Genomic DNA, 25,602 nt, shown 5'->3' with positions numbered 1-25,602 from the left:
GTCTGCCTGGTTGTGCTTGTGCTCTGTGCGATAACTTATACAAGGGATGTGTAGTATTGAGTAGTTCTGTTATTAGAGTTAGTGCATGCCAAGGGTCATTTAGAATTAGAATGTTAACATTGGACTAGTATTTAAGAAGGCTTGTGGATTGTTAGGGACAGATGATGCAGTGCCTTCACTGTCGATACTAACACAGGTCACCCAGGATTCACGAGGTTGTTAAAAAAAGAGGAATTTTGTACAACTTACTTGTGTCCAGGATCACTACAGAATGCTATACGTCACACACCTGCACACATATACACTTAGGATGCCATGAGCACTGAATCACAGAAGAAACACGCTTCGGGAAAGTCAATAGGTTTTGCCTTTTTAATGCGAGTGCCAAGCTGTTGGTGAAAGTCAAGCTATTGGAAAATTTGTAAAGCATTGATAGGAACAAAAAGATTCAATCAAAAAGAATAAAAATCAAAGTAGTGAAAGAAAACCACACAAGTTAAGGTATCTCGAAACGGAACATCAAATTCAATATTTTCAAGTTTCATAAATGGTATAGTTTATTTTTAAAATGCTTTTCATGCAGAAACTCTTAAAAGCCTAACAGTGCAGATTTAAACTAAAATTCTTTAGAACTTTTGAGTTTTGGTCTTGAGATATTTAGTTGGGGTCGAAACACTTCTTCTCGAACTGGATCACCTCCTTCTCGCAGATCCACTTGGCTTTGTTGTTGCAGTAAAGGGGAAAGATCTGTTTGTTGCTAAAGGAACCGCAGAAGGTACCAGGGTCCCGGGGACTCTCTGGGCTGCTGTAAGAGTAAAAGGAACAGATCATCGTGCACATATTTTCAAAACCTTCCATAAATTGGATTTGCAGTGTCAACAAATAATATTTCACCTGAAACTTCAAGGTAATATCCCTGCGGCTGATTTCGAGCTTGACAGACAAATGTGACAGGTTGCTCGTCCACTTTATTACGAGAGCATCATACACTACAGTCATTACAACAAGGCAGATTGGAAATCTGTCACGTTTGTGACGCAGTCACCGACCTGAAAAACCCTAACACAGGCCCTGTGCCTCATGACACAAGAGATAACTTTGTAAAGCTTCAGAGTAGAAAGGGAGAAGGGACGGGCGGAATGTAGAAATAGGGTAATCAAATTCAAAACACTGACTGCAGAGGGCAAATGTCAGATTGACTTATAGGATGAACGTCTGTGGCTCAGTAAAGAATGGCCACTATGGTGAAATATAGGACCATATTACCAAGGTCCTAGCGCCTCCTTGCGCCATATTAGCGTAATTTATTTATTGTTAATATGGCTCAAGGAGGCAATTTTCACTGCGCCGAATGCGTCAGGCATAATATATGCAAGGGGTCGTTCCATTGTTAAGAGGCCCGCAAATCTACAACATTTTTGGCTTCTCTTTTTTAATTCCTGCTCAATGCAGACATTAAAGTAACGCACCCATTGTCATCAACGGGCCTCCTTGCCCTAGCGTGAATTTTTTTTCCGCTAGTGCAGCAAAGCGTCAGAATAGCATACAAAATGTTGACGCTATTGTCCTAACGTGTGCCATGGTGCACCATATTGTAAATACGGCACAACCATGGTGTCGTTAGGTGGTGAAAGGGGCACGCAAGAAAAGTGGCGCATCAGGACCAATATGCCACTTTCGTGTAACTCTGGCCCATAGTGTGCAAACAAGCAGTAGCACTAAATGTGCCCATGGGCAAGGACAGCTGTATCCTTGAGTAAGGGCTCATTTATAAGCGGATGTAGTAACAGAAAATATGCTATAAATTGGGATATCGGGATACAGCTGCCTCACAGTTCTGCAGAAATAGTCCCTCCATTGCTCCTAATTTTTCTATGAAGTCTGAATATACTGCAGGTCGTAATTCGTATGGTAAAATATTAAAATAGACCAATAGTACCTGGAAGTTAGGACTGTTTTTTAAAAACAAAACTGTGCTCCGGATGCAATGGGATGTTTTCTCCTTGTGGAAAGCAAGTCAGAACTGCGCTGCATTTAGCTCCAGTAAATTCAAGCAGAGAAAATGTAACTTTTCTAAATGTAACCAAGTGGGTGCCTTAGTAATCGGAGTAATTTCTGTAATTTTGTGTTAAACGTTTGATGCAAATGACTGGAAACTACGCAATTACACCCACTCACGTAATTATGAGTAGTTTGGAGCAAAAATATAATGCAGGGACACAACAGTAACAAACCTAATGAATGCGAGCTGTTGTTGGTCACCGCTGATTGTCTTCTGTTGCATTTAGCGTTATTGTTTTCACACGAAATGCATCCAGGGTCCATTTTGAACTCAGGGGTGCATTGTGCAGAAGGAAAACGGTGGTAAAAGCAGGGTAATGTTTCCTGCGTAATTCTGCGTGATACTGCATAATTTTTCTGTAATTTCACATAATTAACTACAGAAAATTATGCAACTTGCACCCACCTCGAGTCCTAAAGCCAGCACAGAAGATAGGGCAAAACAACTTGGGGGGAACTCACCCAGAAGATGGTCATTATCTACAGCTTCCCTGCAGCTTCCATAACTGATGTCCTTCTTTTAATCCTGTGTGGATGTAGATTTTTTGTGTGTTTGGGATTTTGTCTATCTTGTGTGATGCCCATGTGAGCAGTGAATGGTGGCCTCTACAAGGACACAGCATATGCAACTTAAGTTGGTGGTTTACTGTTCAGTTAAGTTTCATGTCCATATGGAGGTCCCTGGAGTTGTATCTCACAAACGCCATTGCAATTTCATCCTCTCTGGTATATGACTTCCATAAACATTAATCTCTGAAACATAACTGTAAACAAAAGACTTACCTAACTCCACATAACTTTCCAGTTCCAGATGTGGCTGGTGATTACTGACTCAGGCTTCAAGAGTCCTCTTTGTGTGAGGCTCAATGCACCTCCTTATACATTTGTGCACCTCACATTTTGCTCTTGATGCCTATCTGGAAGTCACAGACTCACCAAGAGGAAATACTCACTCGCTCTATGAAAAATCGTATTTCCTTGATGAGTCGGTAGCAGCCCTCACCTCCTTTGTGACAGCGCATGAGAACGCATGTCAAGATGTTATCTACTTTGGTGAGTTGGAGCAATAAAAATCATTCCCTCCACCACATCTTGGTTGGCCATGTCTTTCTACCAGTGACACATTTTAAATCAATAGACCTCTGTTGCACCAGTAGGTTTATTCATTCTGGAATACTGGCCTAGTTCTTTTGTAAGGGATGTCTGACCAGGAAACCGATTCTGGAAATTATTGTTTACCCATACAGGTGGAACAAGCCAAGGGCTGCAGAGGAAGACCTATGGTTGTGGTCTGACATGGAAGATGTAGATTTCCTGCCCGGACCCTTCAGAGGAGCTGATTCCTGAGTAGGAGGGCAAGCAGGAAGGCCAAACGAACTCAAGGTTGCACAATGATTGTCTAAAGGACACAAGAACAATGCAACACTGCCTTCTAAAGGCATAAGAAAGGCATATTCTTTCCATATATCTAGGCAGACTATAAGATACCTGGACTCGCATTGAATGGGACAGCCTTCTTTGCATCCACGGCAATGACAGATTGTAGCATTCTCTCTGACATCATTGTTCTATGGATGGGGACTGAAAATAAAATTATAGTAAAATGATGTGACATTACAAGGATGCCTGGTAAATCACCATCTTTCCTTCAGATTATAACAATGTCCATAGATGACCATTTTATTTGAAATCTAGTCCTTCACCATGCAAGCACAATTAAACTGTTTGGGCTTATATCATGGGTCACGGTCCGACCGCCGGCACCACCTGCTTTTCACCGGTCCATGGCCTGACGGTGCCGGCGGTCTTAATCCGCCAGGGCAGTGCTGCAAACAGCGCTGCCCTGGGGATTATGACTCTAGTGTCCAACAGCCCTCCAAACTCGTAATGCGGCCCATAATTTTTTTAATTTATTACATATGCTGTGGCATTGTTGTGGTCCACCTCACTCAAGATTCATCCCAATGAAATATTGAAACAGTGCAAGCTACCCTATGGAAGATCACGCAGTGACCCAGTAGAGTCCCTGTGGAAGATTGTGTGATAACATGGGAGTAAAGCTTGAGTGGTGGCTCCTGCAGGAGCACCACAGTACCACATAGAAGGGCTGCGCTAGGTCGGCCTGTTGTATGAACATTTTTTAAATAATTTCAGCCCCCTGGCCTCTTGTTTCTATTTTTCATGACACAAGCCTGAACCCCCAAGTCCTGTGATGGTAGCTGCAACATTTTGTTCTCAGTTGTTACAGCCAATCACATAGCTCTGTACTGCTGAACAGATCCCTTTCCCATGGTACTGAAACAGCTGAAGGAGAAAATCTCCTTTTAGCCAATCGAAATGGCCCTTTTGTTTCATTTTCTGTACCACATGATTCCCACAGGACTAACGATCAAGATATATCAGGTATTTTAACTCTTTCAAGCTCAACCAGAGTACCTCTTTAATTGCAAATTTCTCATAAAGTCCAAATGGATATAAACAAAATCACAAAAAGCATACTTTCAGGGCTCAGTTCTAACTTTATTGCCAAACATTCCGTACAGCCATTTTTCTCTGTGTTGGACAGCAGTGTTTCTTTGACAGGAATAATCAATGTTTTGGGACCCCAGGTTTTGTTGACCCCTGCTTGAGGAATCATCGGTCCATGATGGAGCCAACGTAGATGAACTTTGTTTTTCTTTAACAGGTTTATTTTAAGTTTTGAAGATTTAAAGACACACATTTGGAGATATGTGTACACTGAATGTCCACTTTAGTCTGTGGATATTGAAAGGATACAGCGATTCATACAAATCAATAGCTTCACCTACGTACAACTCAGAAGCGCCATCCTGGGCAACCCTCTGCCTCCTCTTAGCACAAAACAAGAAACCCCCAATAGAGTGACATGGTAACCTAGTGTCCGATTATTTTGGAGGTGAATTGAAACCTGCCACCAAGAAAGGCATCTTGCATACCACTGAGACTCACAGAGTTTAAGACATTATCATAGGTAACACTCCAGAATCTTGTTGTCTCTTCATATAAGTAATAAAAGGGTGCAATTTTGCACCAAATTTTGCAACACTACCAAGGACAAATGCTGTTAGTTTTTCCATTGCATAAATCGACCACATTTTCCCCAACCATATATTAAGTGAAGGTTCCTGCAGCTGTTTCTACAGCTGGTCCACACTGATGTGAGCTGATAGCAGCAAGTGAGAGAATAGCTTACCCATAAGGGTCATGGTGGAGTAAAACCGTAGTTCCGTGGGTCCCTCAGGAGAAGAGACAAAGAAACATTAGTGATGGAGCATATTGTGAGGAGGACTTTTTGTTTCAAAAGTTTTGAATGCTTGGGCATGACCTCCATATATGTAGAAGGGGCCCCTATCCCTACAACCCTTCCAGCACAGCCATGAACTCCCAAACATCTTGTAAAGACTCAAATGTGTGAGGTACAAGCAATATTTTGTAAGCATTTTCTTTGTAGCCTAACCAAATGGAGGATTTGTATGCCCTTTACTAGATAGACCCCCAGATTTCCTCAGTCATATCTGTAGCCAATTCCGTTTCCTAATGCACTACATCTGCATGTTTTATGAGAGGTCTGAGGTCTAAAATATAGCGGTACATCCAGGAGATTCCTTATGTTGAACATTACTGGTGCATTGGGTTTCTATTGGTGTTACTTCCAACTATGATGCTCTATGAGCCAAATCCCTCCTCGCCCAAAGTGGTCCCTTTGTGATTATATAAAAGTCCCCACAGGTCAGTGATTATTTCTCAGTGAGTTTCTCTCTTGTCTGTAGGTCCCTGTCCTTGTAGAAATCTCTCCAAACAGGTGACCGGATCCAGTTCCAACAAAAGGAATTTGGGTCCGATTGGCCTGAAGGGGTCAAGTTGAATGTATGGGTGGGAAATGCATGCTTCCATTGTATATTGTGTCAGTGTGTCAGCAGCCTGGTCATCAGTGGTAGGGGAGGGGGGAAGCCTTTCCAGGTAGGAAGCCACAGAAGTTCACCAAGAGGGACAGATCAGAATGCTTGTTCCACCAGTACTCAGGTGTTACTTTGCGGACTGTGGTTCCAATCAAGGGGGGCATATCTGGGCCTCGAAAATTTATGTTACAATGTCCAGAAAACCCAGAACCCCCTCAGCTGTGGGTAAGGACAAAGACGACTTGCCCAACCTCTGGGATTTACCCTCCCACACAAAATGGAGTATTCTGTTGTGAATCAAAGATAGGGTTGATTTAAGAATTAGAAGAGGAAGGTAAGGAGTGCAAGAGATGAGTCATGAAATTCATTTTGAGGCTATTTAGTAGGCCCAGCTAGGAAATATGTAACGTTCCCATGTGTTAGAGGTCCTTGGACAAGACAATGAGCAAGGGAAAAATATTGCAGTCATAAAGAATACTCGGTCAGGTCAGGAGGTTTATCCCCAGGTAGGATAGAAGATGTTGCCCATATAAAGCCTCCCTCCTGGATGAGATTGCAGAGAGAACTATGAGAGTCAGCCACTCTGAAGCCCTGGGATTTGGAGCAATTGATTATAAAACCCACAATTCAGGGAAAACTCCTCCAATAATGCTAGAACTGTTGTGGAAGACTCGGTTATTAAACAAAGTACATCAGCAGCAAAAAGGGTGAATTTGTGCTCCCTACCCTCCACCACCATACCGCAGTTGGCAGGACTGTTATAGATCTTAGCTACCAATGGTTCCATGGCAAAGGCGAGAGGTGACAGGGGCAGCCTTGTCTTGTATCTCTCGTCAAAGGAATGTTGGATGTGAAGACACAGTTAATTTTGAGCTTAGTAGCCTTTTTGTAGTTGGCACTAATATAGGCTTTTGTTTTAGGGGCTAGGCACACCTTATCTAAGACTCTCAACAGGAATGCCCGACCCACTCTATCGAATGCCTTCTAGGCATCCAGGGAGAGACTGGGTAGCAGAGGCATTTCACCACTTCCAGCAGTGGCACCCCCAGCCTTGTGTTATCATATGCTTTCCTATGGCAGACAAAGCCCAATTGTTGAGGGGTGAACAGAGTGGGCTAAAGAGGATGGAGCAGGAATACAAGAATCGATGTAAAGATTTTGATGTCCCAATTCAGCATCCAAATTGGCTGGTGAGATGACCAAGTGTCGGAGACTTGTCTGGCTTTAAGAGAAGGGTAAGGTTGGACCCCAGCATTGTCACACCCAGACACCAAAAAGGAGTTGAAGACCTTGCCAGGGATTCAAACAGTAGAGAAGGATATGCCTAGTACAAGGTGGCCGGGAATCTATTGGGCCCCAGAGCTCTCAGGGATGGAAGATAATTTGCAGTAGCCAAGACCTCCTCCGGTGTAATATCCTCTTTGATTGAATGCAATTCAGTGGTCAAGTCTGGGGGTATTAAATAGTTAAAATATTCATCCTGAAGCTGCCCTCAGCTTAAAACAGGGCATTAAAATATTGCTGAAAGATGACAAGAATCTTCGCCCTCTCTTAATGAAGTGGACCTTCTTCATCTCTAATCTCCCTAATATGATTGCTTGCTTTTATTACCTACAGTTTATAGGCCAGGAGCCTGTTGGCTTTGTCACCACATTCTTAGTAAGTTTGGTTATTATATAGGTGCTTCCTATTTACTTTCCTCATCAGGTCAGGACCAGGGCAAGCTGTTCCCTAAGCCTGCGGGGCTCCAACAAACATCTGTGGGAAGCACCCGAGTTTTAGGATATCTGTGACTCAAGTTCTTGTTTGTGAAGTGTAGCTGCATGTTCAAATGTTGCAATGTGGGAGATGAGCTTCCCTCAGAAAACTGCTTTAGCTGTGTCCCAAAAGTTTGCAAGGGATACTTCTCTAGTATCATTCTTGGCAAAGGAGAGTTCAATTGTGTCTTAAATGTTGTTGTGCAGGGACGGGTCCTAGCGTCCGCCGGCCCCAACATCAGCCACACCGGGGCATGATCGAAGAGGACTTTGACATCAGGTTTGAAATCTGTTAACCTATGCAACCAAGGTTGTAAGACTAGAAGGTAATCTATGTTTTGTGGACATTGGAACAGAAGATGTAGCCCAGTTCTTGTGGATGATGATGGAGCCAAACATCCACCAATGTGAGGTCTAGTAACCCTTGTAAGAGGGCGAGGGAGGGGGGTGATCACTCTGTCTGTTAGTGAGAGCTATCCAACATTGGGTCCAAAGGGGTGTTAAGATCACCTCTCAGGATAATATTACCATCTGTGAATTGGGAGAACCTCAGAAGGAAATCAGTATAGAACTCCTACTTGCCATCACCAGAGCCATATATACAGAATAGTTGTCTGAGTAGCACCTAAAGTGCATAGGTTTCCTACCTACTATCCCTCCCAGTCCCCATATGTACCATTTAGCATAAAAGGTCCCTTTGGAGAAAGGCTAACACACCTTGGGACATGTGCGCATATGAAGAGTGAAATTGTGTTGGACTCCAATCTAAACAAACGCTTGATCTCCTGAAGTTACACCATGTCCACCTCCTTTTGCCTAAGCCAATGTAATAAGGCCCTGTGCCTCATAGGGGAGTTTATGCCCTGGTCATTAAGTGATATTATGTGTAAAGTAGCCATGGCAAGTTGTGTGGGGTATTGCAATCTAAGTGTGAGAGAGGGACATTGAAATACACTACAGGTGATTCACCTCCCATAGCGCCTAATATGTGTGTCAGCAAAGATACAAAAAAATCAGAACAAGAACTGCAGACAATATAGGAGTGGAAGAACAAAAAGTGAGAATTGTCAGGCCTCGACTGAGACCTGGATATAGAAAATCATTGTCCAAAACATGTGAAAGGATAGAAGTAGAAGTTGTTCTCCAGAGAAAGAGGGGCAATCCCCTGTATCATAAAGAAGATCCCCCTTCCCCCAATCAACCTCAGCTAGTAGGGCAGCAGCAGGCTAGGAGGTGAGGTTATGCCACCAAATGTTCATGTGGGTCACCGAGTCTGGGCCAGAATTCCTCAAGAACAGGATCATGGTAAAGTGTCCTCTTCAGATCTTAGTGGTCCATGATCCCGTTTGCCCAGACAATGCTGCTTAAATGCTTTCCTGGGAGAGGAGCGGGAGGATTGGAAATGCTAGCCCCCCGGTCTACCGCTGAGAAGCTGGGGCTGTTCCTAGTCCAAGATGACCGCATTCCTAGTGTCTCTTGGGCCTTCTGAATGGTGTGGACTGCAAATCTTTTCCACTTGAAGGTGAAGTGCAGGACAAAGGGAAAGCCTCAGCAGTACTGAATTTTGTGTTTTTGAGGGTGTTGAGTGATCACTTTGAACTCTTTCCTATGAGCAAGCATTTGAGTGGAGACCTCTTGAAAAAGAGATCGTAACTCCCTAGAAAGTGATCAGTTCTTGCTGCCTAGCAGCTTGCATGATCTTCTCCTTGACATGGAAGTGGTAGATCCTGGTACGACTATAAGGAGGAAGATTCTGTTGCTGTTGAGCCATGAAGCACACACTGTGAGTGCGATCAAGGAGGACTGACTGGTCTGTGGCTGGCTGGAAGACGTGAGTGAGGAGTGCCTGAACATATGTTTCGAGTTCTGTAGGGGGACCCAAGGTTGTGATGCCCCTGTTCCGTATTTTGCTCAGCCATGAGCGGTTTTGAAGATTGTCAAGCTTATTATGGAACACTGCCTGATCACCTTCCAATTTTTCAATACGAGCCGGAGAATCCATATTGTCCTGAACCAGATCTGCCACTGTTGATTCTATCTGCCACAGGAGCTGATCTGTTTGATGGAGGGACTGGTCAAGGTCAGACAAAGCTTGGTTGAAGTCCTGCCTGAGAGAAGAGAAGTCTTTTCAGAATTCTGTAAACATTAATTGAATGTCCTGTTTGGTTGCCAGGGCCTGGGGATGATGGCTTTTCTCAGAGTTTGCTGGTGACACCTGAGTAGTGTTTCCCTGAGAGTGTTGGCTGTTGGGCCACTGTAGCATGTCTTTGATTGACGAGGAGCAGGGGTGCCTTTATTCTATTAGCTGCAATAAGTGCCACTGGGAGTTTTGGCCATCTACCTAGTCCCAAGCACTGTACCCCCCTGAGGATTTAAGCACTACCACCATCTACCGGACCTCGATCTGTCATCAGCCTTCTAAACATAAGGGCATTAGGGGTGAGTCGCAGTTGCACTTACCACTCCAAACAGGGGCTCATTCGGTACTTGCACTTGAGTCAGTCATCCAGGGCTAGTCAGCACTGCACAGCTGCAGTCACTGGAGACTCTTCTTGGAGCTCTCATCAAGACAACCAGCCACGGCACTGTGGGGATCCCCGCACAGCAGCAGACCCCTTGATAAGGGTTGACGTGCTGCATTCAACTCAGGCAAGGAGATGCCCTTCAGGCAGACCACGGACAGTAGACAAGCCGTCTAACTGAGCTGCGCCCATCGGTGTCACCACAACTCAGAGGGCCCTACTCAGCCTGCTCCATCACGTCCAGGCGGACCCACCATCTCTTTGAGCCTCACATTTAACTTCCAGGCTGTCCTGCTTCACCTGCATTCTGTGGGCCGGGCACACTGTCCAGTTGGGGCCTGCCCACACCTCCATAGCCCGGGGATCTTGCTTAAGCACCAAGCTCTTCATCCAGATTCGGTCTGCTCTCCTGCAAGCATCTACCCACTCTGCAGCCATGCAAGGTACTGCCTAAGGATTCCCAAGTGGCACCCAGTGCAGGCCTACTATCCAGCCAGGGGCCGTACGCTTTATCTTGACATAAAGGCCAGGCTGCTTCCCTAAGCAACAGGCCTCAGAGAGCGCACCTCAGTGTCTGAGCTCTGCTCCATGTCCTGGGTCCCCAGGTGGGTCCACCACCTCAGGCTCCAAGTTGCAGCTAGGCTCCCCTTGCTGCTTTCTTGTGGATGGCCCCTTGGGCTGTGGGGCCACTGCTGACGAGCTTGGGGACTAGTGCAGCCTTGTAAGCAATATGCTAAATGTGGCACCCAGAGCTGAGCTACACAGCATGTGCGCACCCCACTCAGCTCCAACAGCTGTGTTCGGTCCCTCCCACCTTGACAGCTGCCTCTCTGGCTTGGGGGCCAGGTATGGATCCCTCCTCCCCCCAGGAGCACCTTCAAAATATGGTGGACAAAAAGAAGTACTGCGTGAAGCTCGGTGGGGACACATTTTGCCTGGTCTCCACCCTGGCTAAGTCCCTAGATTAACATTTATTTTTTTAGAACACTTCATATAAATAGGTAAAAAACACAAAAGTTATTATTAAAACAAAAAAAAGCTCTTACTATTAACACTTTGTATTAATTATAAGTACACAGTGGTGACTGCCACTATGTATTATTTGATGAAAAACCAAAGGTTAAAATTACTTTATAGTTAGATATGGTAATTAAATTTACCTTATGTTATAAAACCCCATAAATTCACTTTAAAAAAAACAAAGATTAAAGTGATGTTATCATTATAGTTATGTGTTGAAATGAGATAATAACTAACTTTTCTAAAAACAGAAACACATTGAAATTCACCAATTATAATTTAGTGCAGTAACTAAAACTAGTGCCACATCAGGCACTACTTATTACCTCACATATTACATCCCTTATGATATGCTAGATTATAACAATGATGACATCACTGATATCATCTGAAATGACAAAGTTGATTGCATCACTGATGACATCCCACAATCATTGTATAAGGGTCTTAAAGGCCTATAGGCTACACCTGTGTCCCAGTTGGTATCACTCATAAAGTGATAATGAAATAAATCTGTGACCACGTGCTGGACACAGCATTTCTGCTAACTCAGGCACATTTGCTGGCTATTAACCTTGTTTTACTTGTATTTACCCACCTAACAAACAAAATGCTTCAATAGAATGTAATGGTATAACCTACTTTTTAAAACTTGAACACCTTCGAAAAAGCAGTTTGCTCTCTCATCACCTTAATGGGATCACAATCATAAAGACTTCACGTGAGCTGCAATTTGTAAGCCAAGAGGTGGACATGGATGCAATGTAAAGAGTACTGTAAGGAAACATGCATTCTAAAATGTACCCTTCTTGTAGTAAATTCACACTATAAAGTAGGTTTATCAAGACATCTATAAAGAAAAAAACAGAGTGCAACGTGGGGCTGTGTAACTTTTTGCTGAAAGGGTTCACAATGCTTATATCCACAGACTATGGTGCAAAAGGTGTGCAGGTTGGAGGCCTAAAGTGCGCCAGACCTGGGAGAGAGGAAAGAGCACCAAAATCTTGGAATTAGCTTTTATTTTTTTCCCATAAATTTATAGAGCACAACATACACCCTCAAAATGATTGAGAGATCCCACAGTCAGATTACAATCTTAACTCATACGATTTAGGGAAGCAACAAGATTTCAACATTTTTCACGAGTGAGAGGAATTTATTCAGGCCATAGGTACGGGTAATGAGTTCCAGTGTCTAGCAGCAACCACTGGAAAGGCTCTCATTTAGCTTATTTAGTGAATGATGTTCCTCTACCGACTTACATTAATTTATATTTTTTTGAAAAATTCTGAGCACATTTCTGTTCCAATGCACAAATGACTTAATGGGATTTGCAACGTACCTGCCTTTCTGCAGTGTAGAGCCATTGAGCCATGTCCATTCAGAGTTTCTTTTGTTGTACTGCACGCCAATCCAAAAATAGGATCTACTTATATCATTGCCCTGTATGAAATTCTAGGAAAGAAACATGTGTTAAATTAAGTTCTAGGATTTTCAAATACTGTCTGGTGTACTCGAACACATACACACATAAAAAGGTCAAAGTGAAAAGCAGATTTCTAACACTTAAACTTATCTGCCACCCCAGCATACTAAACTAACCCTATATCCCCCACTTACCATCCCTTGTGAAAGATGACCGAAATGTAAATGAGAGGCTGAGTGAATATGTTGATAAGTATGTTAGAGTTGGTATGATTGTCTGATGAAGGTGCTGGAGTGACACTAAATTGAAGTTGTCATTAAGCAGTTGTTTCATTTAATTCTGTGAAAGGTATTTTGTTAAAGCCTCTGGCACCGAGAAAATTATTAGTAAGGTTTTCACTTTTGTTGTGAGGTCTTTGGCATGTATGACATCATCTTTATGAGACAATTTGTGGTAGTATTTCAGGTATTGTATTGTGGTGTTACACATTTCCCCAAAGCAAACCTGGATTTCATGTATGCATAGCTGTTATATGAATCATCACGTCTTAACCTGGGGCCAGAGGATCCCTGAAAGTTTGTGGTTCCTACTCTGGGTGTCAAAAACTGGTTAGAAAATAAAATCATATTGGGAATGCATGGCTTGGAGCCAACTGTGGATAGATGCTTCTGAATGAGGGGCCTATTACAAGTCTGGTGATCCGAAGACTGCCAGACTCGCTGTGGAGGTCAGACCCCCGCAACTGTGGCAGTCCGACCACCACATTGTGACCCTGGCAGTCGGACCACCAAAAGACCACTGTCTCCACCAGAATCTTTGATCCCAATGGGATGACGGTGATCGTGGTTGTAATCAGCCACGGTGGCGCTGAACTCAGTGCTACCCTGTTGACTTCAACCATGTTCTCTACCAGCCTTTTCATGCCGTTTCAACTGCCATGAAAAAGCTGGTGGAGAACAAGTGCTGCGGGTCACAGGGGACCCCTACACTGCCCACTGTTGTGGGCAATGCAGGGGTAGCCCTCCCAGAACCATTGAATATGCACTGTCTGCTAGGGGGGCGCCCCGTGTGATGGCTCCATGTGGAGCCGAGTCCAATGATGTCCCACATAATCCACTGGACTGACCGGTGGAAACCTTGGTTTCTGCCGGTCTGCCCAGAGGAAAACTCATAATGGGGCTGGTTGGGAGCCCACCAGCACCATGGTGGTCTCCTCATCAGGAGTTTGGAGGTCGGGTTTTTCTGATAGCCAAACCCGTAATTAGACCCTGAAGGTACATAAAATACCCTACTTCTATGTACCTCCTTTTTAATCATACCACCCCTAGGGCAGCTAACAAAGTATTAAAGCCACTAGGAGCAACTTTAAGACCCCCCAATCCTATCTTTCCCTGCACCTGAATCATATTGAACAAATATTCTAAAAAACAGATCCTCGGTCGTAGCATGCCCCATTCCACATTGGAACCGGAGGAACCCAATGATGAAGCATGCCACCACGCAGTGACCCTGGTGGGTGAGTGTCTTTAAAGGAAAATCTTTTTTCCTTATTTTTCCGGTGGAGACTTCAATCCCACTGGGTTTTATGTGAGGTTACATAGTTATTTAGGAAGTCAGGCCCAGCATTTAATCCTCCTACTCCTTCTTTTAATTTTTGCTGTGATTCAATTCACCACTTGACACAACTTTAATGAGAATATGTCTATTATATTTTTCATTCTCAAAGCACTTAATTTAGTTATGTTATTGTGTAGTAAGAAGGATTCAGAATTTGATTCTCATCTAGAATCAACATCACAAAGGAATATTGTTGCACATGTTTTAGAATTGCTTATATCAGCTATAATAAAAAACTGCTAACCTTGTAGCTGTGTTTTCTGACTGCTGATCACATCAGTCATTTTTTCTTTGATTGCTAATCTTTTAACTTTATTTTTTGATGTAGCCTAGTTCTCTTTATTTTACATCCCATGGCCTAATCCCTTTTGTTTACGGGCAAATTGAGATTGCTGAACTCAAAAATGGCAACACCAGATTCACCGGCACTTGACTTTGTTGCCTATTCTGATTTGTCATGTTTTCTTATTCTCTTTCTGTTATGCTACAGAGTACACCTAACTGCCAGGATGGTTATAATGTATCTTTGTAAGCTCATGGACAAGAAGCAATATGATTGTTTACTCATGATTCTCTTCATGGTTTTTCATGCTCTTCTTTATTTCAGTTGTTCCTGTTATATACTATATAACTATATATGGAGCCTGGATGTATTCATCCTCAACATGAAGATTCAACACCCTCATCTTCTTGTCTTTTTTATAGATATTTTTGCTTGTTATGCATTTTTGTATTTTTCATTTTCTTTTTTGCCTTTTAAATATATTATATATAATAGTGTTCCTTTTTATTCAGAAACCTTTTTCATTTATCTTATATGCAATCTCCAATTTATGTATTCAGTTGATTCTAAATGGTAACATTATTTAATTTGTTTCTTAAGTAATTTCTTGGAAAGTCAAGAGACTTTGCTCTCCCATTAAAAGACAGAGGGCCTAATTTACATCTTGGCATGGGGAATACTCCATCACAAATGTGACGGATATCCCTTCTGCCTTATAACGATCTCCAGAGGATATCATGGGATCGTAATAAGGTGGACAGGAAGTCTGCCACGTTTGTGAGGGAGTATTCTCCTCCGCCAAGACCTAAATCAGGCCTACGGAGTGTTAATCCAACTTTCTAAGCGTAATTATGACGTTGCTTTATTGAACGTATTTCACAGAATTAGAATCCTTAAAATGTTAAAAAGGATTGATGGGCAACATTAACTTTCTTAATGGTAAAAAAATAGTGCTGTTATTCTATGTTGCAAAGTTCTGTAAATACAATTATTTTCTCTGGAAATATATATCTAAGGCTATGGATAATTGTTTGATAAATTGTTAACAATGTTTTTGTCCTCCTTTTTATCGTGTCTAGTATGTTTGCTGATTGTAATTTTTGGTCTATTCTGCAAACAAATTAATAGAATACCCTGATGATAACCTACAATTTAAAAGAGATTGCAATCAAATTGTAGACCTCCATCATTGACAGAGGCTCTCAATCTATTTATTACTAATAAATCACACACCCTTCTGCTAATGCAAAATTACAAAGAGAAGTAATTCATCCTTAAATACTTTATAATCTTAGCCTAAGTGAATATACACTATTTCTCCAGTGGATCTACCCAAACAAGATGTGATCATATTTCAATTTCTGATAATTTATCTGAAAATACAACTTTACCAGAAATAAGATCAGTTCAGATCTTAGATAATTCCCCAGCCAAAATATGCATAGATGTTCTTCCTAAATTACCAAGTAATGCAAGGTAACATTATAACAATGCTCATTTTCTTAAACATTGATTTTATATCTTCTTTTTTTAAAACAATAAAACAATTACAGATTCATTCTTTTACTTCAAATGCACTTATCACATCCCTTCACATACCGTTTGACATTCTTTTAAAGCAACTACTAGAGATTTCATTATTAGCTTAGTATAAAAAAAAAAAAACATGATAGTGAAATGTTCGAAACTGATTTTTTAAGATATTAACGGATTAGAACATAAATATTATACCGCAAAATATAAAGAGTGCACCCTGGAATTAATTCCTGTCAAATTTCAATTTAACAAACTATCTACAGAAATGCAGGAACACACTTCAATTCTAGTGCTCATTTTTATGGTGGCCAAAATAAAAGTGTCTAACTTCTAGCAAATTATTTCAAAATTTAAAAACAACCTGTATTCTATCCTAAATGATAATAATGAAACCCTGCATAAAGATGCAGAAAGGTTAGATGACTTTATGGATTTTTATAAAAAATACATACTCCTGAATGAAATTCTGCAGAAGAATGTATTTCATAATACCTTCCTACGATAAATCTGAATTTTGAGACAAATATTCATTTCTATTTAGAAGCTGATATTTCAGTATGTAGTTGTCCCTGGAATATTTGTTAATGGGTTAGGGTGTACCACTGGTTTGTACCTTCACAGTGTCTCAGTCTATTTGAGTCTTCTTTAGGATATTCTTGCCGGAACAAATTGTTGAAAAAGGTCCTAAACAGAAGTCCAATTATGGCCCTTGAGAGCATAGCCCAGTCCCGATTTCCACATAGTATTTCCTGTGGTACAAGGGGCGGGATATGTGTTATATATTCAAATTCCCACTTTTTTGGGCAGGTATCATATGCACCTTTCACAGGGAAATGAACCAAAGCCCTTTTGTAGTCCCTGGGTGGGACTGAAAAGTCGCTGCTCCAGCTCAACATTTCATGGTAATCTATTTGCTTTTTGATACTTGTTCAGTGTCCAATGTTATTTCTCATCCCACTGGAATTGTGGTGCTGCATGTTAGGACTGCTGCATTACAGACCTGCAGCACACACATGCTGATGATTACACCCTGAGATCTTTACACAGATGTGAAGCACCTACACATGCCACATAAACATACAAAATATGTGACAAACACCCTGAAAAACATTCAGCAATATGTGCATTGCCAGAGGAAATATCCCAGCTATATAACTCCAGTCTAACAGGAAAAACTAACATGGTCATACAAGGGATCACACTTGCACTGACTCCATTCCTACCAACAGCCCTTATCTCAGAGGTGTCTCTAAAAAGTGAATCCTTATGTAGATGTGGGTTCTCCTAAGTGAACTGAGGGTTATGGACGACTATCACTGTTCCTGTATGTTGGTCACTGGTGAGTCAGAACCGAGTGCCCACAGAACATATGATTGGGATGGTGTTGTATAGGTCTCTACATAAGCAGGCTGTTTTCCCTTAACTATCATACCTAGATTACCTCCTCCCTGTATGCATCAGTATAGAGGTTGTATCCAATATTTCCTTCTCACTAAAGTCAACAGACACAAGGACTATGTAGCAGTCTAATCTTAGTCTATAGTTACATTTGGCTGATACAGTCTGGGGAAATAGTACAGAATGGACACTTCTTAGGAGATTTTGTCAATCTAGATTAATCCAGGGAAACCATCCTCCAGGGTCAACTAATGGTCTCACCTCAAATAGGCTACTGTGAAGTTGTAGTGGGATATCATCTAACTCCTGAATTATTCTCAGGCTACACTCCCCAGGCTACTTTTGCCAAGTTACTGTGGCTTTCTTATGCCATTATTGGCACCACCACTGGCAAGTAGCTGTGGAAACAGTCATTCAGGGGAGGCAATAGGTGAGTGAATGAATTAACACAGGATTTGGACGACCTATAACTCCCCACCCAAGACATCCAGAATTATGACTGACAGACAACCAGTGCTGGGCACAGCACCAGCATGGAACAAGGCATCAGGGGCCCGCGCTGTTCGCTGATACACCTACAGCCTTGTGAACCATAACAGCAACCTACATGTCTACCCACTTTCTGTTCTCTGCAGGGCCCATGTTTCCAAGTCACTTCCTCAAGAATGGTTCTTGGATATTATATCACTTCTAGGAATAACTTGCTAACAGCTTAAGACATGCCTAGCACCTTCCTGACCCACATCCTCTTAGAACTTGGATAACCTTAGGATGAACCCCCTAAGTTCAGATACTTCCCTTAAGGCACATCATTCAATGTGCTGAGCATCCTCCTTACAAGAAGCTAGCACACTGCTCAGCCACTGTCACCTCTTTCAACTGACTCATCTATACAGAGAAGTCTCTCTCAGTGGGCTCACAGACTCCCATCAGTCCACCTAACCAATATTCTCTCTCAACAGGCACTTTAGCTGCACTCCTATTGCTTGAGGATAAGGTGTTTTGTAAGACATGGTCAAAATAACAATTCGCCAGGACCCCCACAGTCAAAAGGGACACCTTGGGAATGTTATTGTTCTCTCTATCAAACCTTTATCTTTTCTCTCAAACTCAACCTCTCTCCTTCTTTTTGGCTTTCATTAACTCACTACTCACTGACTTTCTGTCTGCCCCTCTTGGTCTCTTCACAGATCTCTTGCTCTATCATTTCTTACCCTCTACCTCTCTCTCATTTTCTCTGTCTACTTACCTTTAACTCTCCCGTCACCTTACCTCCCATAACTATCTTGCATCTCTCTATACATCCTCCTTTTCTTTCTATCTCACCTTTGTCTGCTTCACCACACGAGAACTACCTTTCTATGTTATTGACTCATGTTTCTCCACCTAGTTAAATTCTCTTTAAATTTCCACTCTTCTCAACATCACTTCTAAAGGTACCTCTCTCCATGACCACCATGATATCTCTCTTTACCATGCTCCACATTTCCTGACATCATTCATCTTTATATGGCATACCTTTCCCCCTATTTCACTTCATGGCTTCTTTCTCATAGCCTCTCATATCCCTCTCGCTCTACCTACTTTGAAAACTATGTATATCTACTCCCTCTCTCTCTAGCTCAACTCTCTCTATCTCACCTCTTTCTGCCTCGTATCTGTCTTTCTCAAATAGATCTATCTATTCTACCTCTCTCTTCGTTCTCTGTGCCTAGTGCCTATCTCTATATATCTTACAGATCAACTGCCCTTGAAACGTAGATGTAGTTTGTAGCAGAATTGTGTCACCTTATGTGTTAGAAAAGTCATTGTATAGATGAATTGATACCTTCACCAGCTCTACAAAAGATAATGACATTTTTCCAAAGACAGACAGAGTACCTTAATAAGCTAAAATAGAGTCTATTTTTTAAATATTTTACAATAGATCTCTCTCTATCTCATCATTTACCTCTCTTTCAATCACATTTTTTTTGGTACCCCATATCAACTACCTCATGTCTCTACATCACTCTTCTATTTGTCACCACCAAACCACTTAATTGATCTCACCATTCATTTGTAATTTCACCTCTCCACCTTATTTTCTCTGTTAGTACCCTAATCATGCTTGCTAATTCTCTTTCTGTACACCTATCCCATCCATCAATACATATCACAAACCTCACCTCTTTCTTGCCACTTTCTGTGCATACCTCTACCTCAACATCTATACTACTCTGTAAACTTAACTCAACTATCTCTGCCTCACTGCTGTGTTTCCCTCTCACCTGTATTTATCTCTTCTCAACCACATATCTGCTTCTCAACCACATTTCTATCTTAACCTCTCTGTCCCTCTTCATCTCCCTACACCTCTCCTCTCATTCCGTCCAGTTTCTCTACCTCTTTCATGCTACCCATCTCTTTTCTTGGTAACCATCTTGCTAAATAACTTCCTTCTTTTCTACTTCCCTTTTCCACCATTATATTTATCATTTCAACTCACCCTGTATACATCACTCCTCTTTCTACCTTCCTCTTTATACATCTTTCCACGTCACTCCTGTCTCTACTTCACCAGTTTCTTTCTACCTCATCCTCTCTCTATATACCTCTACAGTAAACACACCACTATTTCTCTACCGCACTACAGTCACTCCGTTGCACCTCATTTTTCTCTACAACACTTCTCTTTTTTTCTCTTTACCCCGCTTGCTTTACTTTTCACTTTACTTCGTGATTTTCATTACATGACTGTTGGAAAATGGATTATTGGTAAGGGCAGGTAAATACCTACACTTAGCAATAGGCCACTAACCTCAACTTAGGTCCAGTTATGGCTCAATAAATTAAACCCAGTTGAACCCTTGGTAGCTTGGCAATAGCGACAAGGCTTAACATAAGAGACAAGTATGTAAAGCACTTAAACATCACAAAACAATAAATAAGTAAAACACAAAACACAATAAAAATCCAACACTAATTTATGAAAATAGATTATATTTTTATCTATGAAAATGACACCAAAACGCTTACAATCGGATAAGGGGAACCGGAGATATGAATTTGTAAAGAATTAATAGTTATTAGCGCATAGAAACGAATAGCGCAAATCTGGTCATCTAGTCGCACCTCGGCCGGGCAAAGTCAAAGTTTAAGGCTCACCGCAATGGAGCCCTGCTCAGCTACAGCCAGTAGGAGGCCTTCTTAAAAAGTTTACCTTCAGACTTAGTTGTTTTCTTGAAGATGTTCTTCAGCGGGACAAAGTTGCCAGTCCTATCCGACCTCCTGGAACTCTTCCTGGGATACGCATTGCTGGTGCCCTCCTTGAGATTTTTACCTTCGTACTTAGTTGTTTATTCGAGAAGAAAATCCTCCGACCAGGGAAAACCTGAATCTTGATCCGACGTCCCTGGAGCCCTCTTCGGATACACTGCCTAGGAGGTCCTGGTCAACTTTGTACGTTCGGATGTAGTCACTTTCTCTGAGATTTTCTTCACTGTGAATAACCTACAAGTCACTCTGGGTCACGGTTGAATCTGGTACGGATCTGATGTGTCGGTGCAGCTCTGCCAGTTTATTCTTGCTCCTGGGTGAAAAACAGGGAGTCCTGGTTCTCCAATCATATGCCGGGTCCTTCTCACTGTGATGACCACTTCCTGGGAAGTGTGGCAAAAATCTATCTCAGGGAGCAAAATTCTTCAAAAAATCATCATGGCTGAAACTGATTATTGGAGGTTACATCTGGCTGAGCCCACCCACTCGTGTGGCAATAAATCTCAAACACACCCTTCTCCTGCCCTCTCCTAATCTAATCAAGAGGACACCTAATTGTCTGGGGTTTCAGGATGTGAGGGAGGTGCTGGGCTACTCCAAATGTTCTTCCCTGCCTTTAAAGACCAGTTTGGCAGCCCTCCCCCTTCCTGCTTCTCCATATGCTGAGGGGAGTTCTCCTTCCACAGGCGCATTCCTTTGTGTTCAGCCCAGGTTACTTCACACCTCATCAAGGCAGCCTGGCCAGGCTGCCACAGGCTGGCTAATCAGAGCAGAGCACTACAGGGCTAAAGTTGGCAACTTTTTAGGTAGAGTTTAAAACTCTTTTCCTGAACAAGTTATATTAAATCCAACAATTGTAAGTTGTGAGATTTATTATAACAATTACTTGAGGTATCTGACACTTAAGTGGGCTTTATAAATTAAAATAAAGTCTCCCCATTCTAACCTGTGGAGGCCTTTCACTACAATGAGGGTAAAACAAATGTGGCTGTTTTACCCTAACCAGGCTTATAAAACAATTGTATAAGGTCCCTGATTATAGTTACATGGCACCCTGCCCTATTGGCACAGAGGGCACACCTTATGGGTGACTTATATGTAAAAATAAGGTATTTTAAGACTTTGAAAGTACTTTTATTTCCAAAGTCGGATTTGAATATAACTTTAATTTGAAAGCAGTCAGCAAGTCAGGCCTGCCTTTAAAATGACACTGGGCACCTCAGCAGTGCACCTATGGGTGCACTACCTATGCTGGGGTCCCTAAACCTACATGCCCTACCATAAACTAGGGACTTATAGGTGGGTTGACATAGCCAATTATAATTAGCCTAATTTGCATATTTATTTTATTCAGAGAACAAGCCCTGGGACTGGTTAGCAGTACCCAGGACACCATCAGAGTCAGGTTAATACCATCAAAAAGTGAAAAATGGGGGCACAAAGTTAGGGGACCTCTGCAATCAGCCCTATTTTCTCATACTGACCTTTCTGTGTTCCAGATATTACTAAGAGAGGACTGCCCTGCTTGTGGATGCCTGCCTGGGTTACCAGAGGCCTGCCTTGCCGACAGAGAACTGGACTATCTCCTTGTGACCAGGCCACCTGGTTGTCTCCAAGGGTCAGTTGACTGACCTCCTGTTCTGGGCTATGTGGACACAACAAGGTCCAGAGTTCTCTCTGCAACTGCCCAGCTGATCTGCTGCAACTAGACATGCAACTGGACCTGTCTGAGCCCATGTTGATCTCTGCTGGAATGAGCTGCTGATCACCAAGAGGTTCCTCCCTAGGTCCTGGACCCTGGGCTGGCATCAGAGAGTTCTCCTCCGTGCCTAATTTAAGATTCCATCAAATCCGTCGCAGCAGCTGAAAGCTTCATCAGAACCGATACAGAGTGATGCAAAGCCCCAGCACACCCTCTTAGCTGCAGGCCTACATTGGAACTGATGCCGAGCAACATGAAGCCTTGCAAAGCAACAGTGAAGAGACCTCACACCAAAGACATAAGATACAACTCTCTGCAGGCAAGACTTGTTCCTGTGCCCTGTCAGCTGTCCATCACAGTCAGCCTGAACTTGTGACATTAGTCCAGTGTAACCAGATACACATAAGTGGTAATTTGTGCTTCTACATGCAATACTTACTTAAAATTTGAAAACTGAGTATCTCTGATTCTACTGATTAGAATTTTGTTATTTATTTATGAACATTTATTCTACTTTTCTAAATTGGTTTGTGAGTTTCTATATTGTGTTTTCACTTTATTACTGTTTGTGTGCTATATTTTCTCACACATGGATTCAAGTCACTACACAGCACAGGACCGGCATGCGTCTGTCACCAGCTTCACGTCCACCAAATCACCCAAAAACTTGGCTAAGCATCACCCTCAATTGCATGCACACACCCACCCCGCATCCACAAAAGCAGAACAGGAGGTTGATCATCTTCCTGCCACGCCGGTAATTCCTGCAACGACCTCCCCCACCACATCAGGGCCTGCTCCACACTTCTTAAATTCTACAACAAGCTGAACACATGGTTTTCAATTAGTCTTCTGGTGGGACCATTGAGACTGCTTGTACTCAGGCCCAGCCTCACCACACTTCTACTTTTGTCTACTTAGAGCCTGTTCTCCCCCACAGGTGACAGGGAGTGCTCTACAAATCTACCTTACATTAAGCTACATAAATAATGAACACAGTGCGTCTTAGTTAAGCCTGATTGCTTTTTTGCCAAGCTATCAGAGGGATAAGGACAGGCTAATTTAGTGACTTCTGCGGTTCAGTCTGACAAGAATTGTGGTTGTTGGTTGAGAAGGAGTTCACCTCCCTCAGCAACAACCCAGTGTCTTAGATCTGTGAAATACCACTCTTTGGATTTTGGTGGAGTTATGTATCAAAATCCCCATCATAAGGGAAACATTTGTAATTGCATTTTGTACTCACTGGAGCCATTTATATTTGGTTTGATAGCTTCCCACCAAACACCAGAGCACTTGTAATGAGGGCAAAGGGAATCTGGGGCTAGTCAGCTACTACAATTAATATTTGTATGATATGCATTTTAGGGCTGTTGTCATGCAATTGTTTAGGCTCTCATAGACAGGATACTAGTGTAGTAAAATGATTAAGAAGAGGTTACATGGGGAAGAGAAGTTGCAACATTCTTATCACAAACATTCTTTATTTTCTGTAATATCACTATCAGAGGAACAGTGTTCAGTCCTAGTACTTAACCATTTCTTTCTCGTCGTCAATGATTAAGAGATCAGAGTGGCGCATTAAGCAGTATTTCTTACTGAAGTCCCAGGATTCTAACTGCTCGGAGATCAAGTAACATCTCTTTCTGAAATTCAGCCATCCATAAGGACAAATCACACACATGGTCTCTAAAGGGAGAAAAGAACAGCATTAATGAATCTGTACATTTTGCTTAGCTTATTCATAAAATATTACTGTATTCTCTGGAGGCCACTGGACAGTTGTTATTGTTAGGCAGAGTAGGTGAATTACTGCTGAAGGCAACACATTACAGACACTTGCAAAGAAGGTGTTATTGTCAGGCATCACCTCTCACGTTGTCACTCTAAATTAGGGATGGTGCAGAGTTTTTCCCAATGCGTGCTCAATGAAGAGCGCGGAGCACTTAAAAACTCAGTGTAGGGGAGCGAAGCAGAGTTTTTTCCTCAGTGGTGCTCGTCAACGGTGAGTTGGCCAATGTGAGCAAGGAAAAACTTACCAAAGACCACCTCCCTGAGAGATTTCTCAACGTGAGCATACGCAGTATGGTTGCAACCGCTCGCATTGAGAAACCTTCTGGTCGCATTGAGGTAGCTGCCACTCGAGTAAAAAATCAACTTGAGTGGGGTAAAAGAAGCAGTGCACTCTTGCGCTGCGCAGGGAGTCGTTCGTGCTGATTTTTTAGTGGGGGGCAAACACCTGGTGCTAAAAATCAGCACAAATGGCGGGACCTAACGCACTCTGCCACTTGTGGAACTCCTCACAGCACGGACGGGTCATAGGATTACCACTTGAGACCTGCAAGTAAAATTTTAGGAAGAGAACAGATAAGAACATAAAACTCAGTGATATCACAATAAATGAGATAAATTTGGCCTGAAGAGCAACATATGTAAAAATATAGATTCTATCCGAAAGGAAGCACCCTGACACCTGTGATCTAACATTATCTTATTCAACCAATATCTTCTGTGTTTTTCTCCCCGTGCAATGAGTGAGTGAGAGAGCGTGTTATATAAAACATCAGAAAGAAATAAGAGGTAAACTATGTACCTATCTTTGAAAAATAATTACCCTTAAGGAATGGTAATCCTAGTTCGGTGTTATGTTGCCTGTGAGAAAATACACCCATGACTCAATAAGTCACTCATTGGTAGGCTTTAATGCCCAATAAGGCAGGGTTCACGGTATTTAAAACTAGGACGTGGAAAACTTTGAAGTAAAACGTGCCCGTACAGTGCCAACGCAATTAGCAGGGTTTGCTGTTACACAGGGTAGAATGCTACCTCCACATAGGACCCAGAGAAAGTGGTAATTCTTGGACTTTTTGCATATTTATAACAAGCGAAATTCATCTGTAAAGTTGGAATTTTTGTGAAACATCCTTTAAAAAGGCAACTTTTACCTGCATAAACCCTCTAGTTGAAGACCTTCCAATACTCACCAGGGGCTGCATAGTGCCTTGGTGAGGTGTGAATTTGATTCCAGAACTGAGACAAAGGTCTTGGGTCTAGGGAGATGCCCTGTTCCTCTGACAAGATGACCATCTGTGCGTACACAGGAAC

General features: G+C 42.3%; 1 protein-coding gene across 1 annotated transcript; it reads right to left on the bottom strand.

Annotated features, from left to right (window-relative positions):
• Window positions 1-646: 646 nt before the first annotated feature.
• LOC138247183 (killer cell lectin-like receptor subfamily F member 1) lies at window positions 647-24,172 on the bottom strand. The gene is made up of 3 exons (XM_069201927.1): window positions 24,035-24,172; window positions 12,623-12,735; window positions 647-805 (listed from the first exon to the last, which is right to left on the bottom strand). The coding sequence occupies exons 1-3, from the start codon at window positions 24,077-24,079 to the stop codon at window positions 658-660; spliced, it is 306 nt and encodes a 101-aa protein (XP_069058028.1). The 5' UTR covers window positions 24,080-24,172; the 3' UTR covers window positions 647-657.
• Between the last annotated feature and the right edge of the window lie 1,430 nt (window positions 24,173-25,602).

Source organism: Pleurodeles waltl, chromosome 7, assembly GCF_031143425.1.
Source record: "Pleurodeles waltl isolate 20211129_DDA chromosome 7, aPleWal1.hap1.20221129, whole genome shotgun sequence".
NCBI classification, from domain to species: domain Eukaryota; kingdom Metazoa; phylum Chordata; class Amphibia; order Caudata; family Salamandridae; genus Pleurodeles; species Pleurodeles waltl.
Note: the sequence above shows the minus strand (reverse complement) of the source record. Positions and strands in the feature narration are given on the sequence as shown.

What these genes read in the sequence shown, in the direction of transcription:
- LOC138247183 (XM_069201927.1), bottom strand. Translation starts at nt 24,079, where the DNA reads ATGCGCCACTCTGATCTCTTAATCATTGACGACGAGAAAGAAATG. An exon ending in TTGACGACGAGAAAGAAATG is followed by an intron (nt 12,736 to 24,034) that starts GTTAAGTACTAG and finishes TTTCTTTCCTAG; the next exon opens with AATTTCATACAGGGCAATGA. An exon ending in TCTACACTGCAGAAAGGCAG is followed by an intron (nt 806 to 12,622) that starts GTACGTTGCAAA and finishes TTACTCTTACAG; the next exon opens with CAGCCCAGAGAGTCCCCGGG.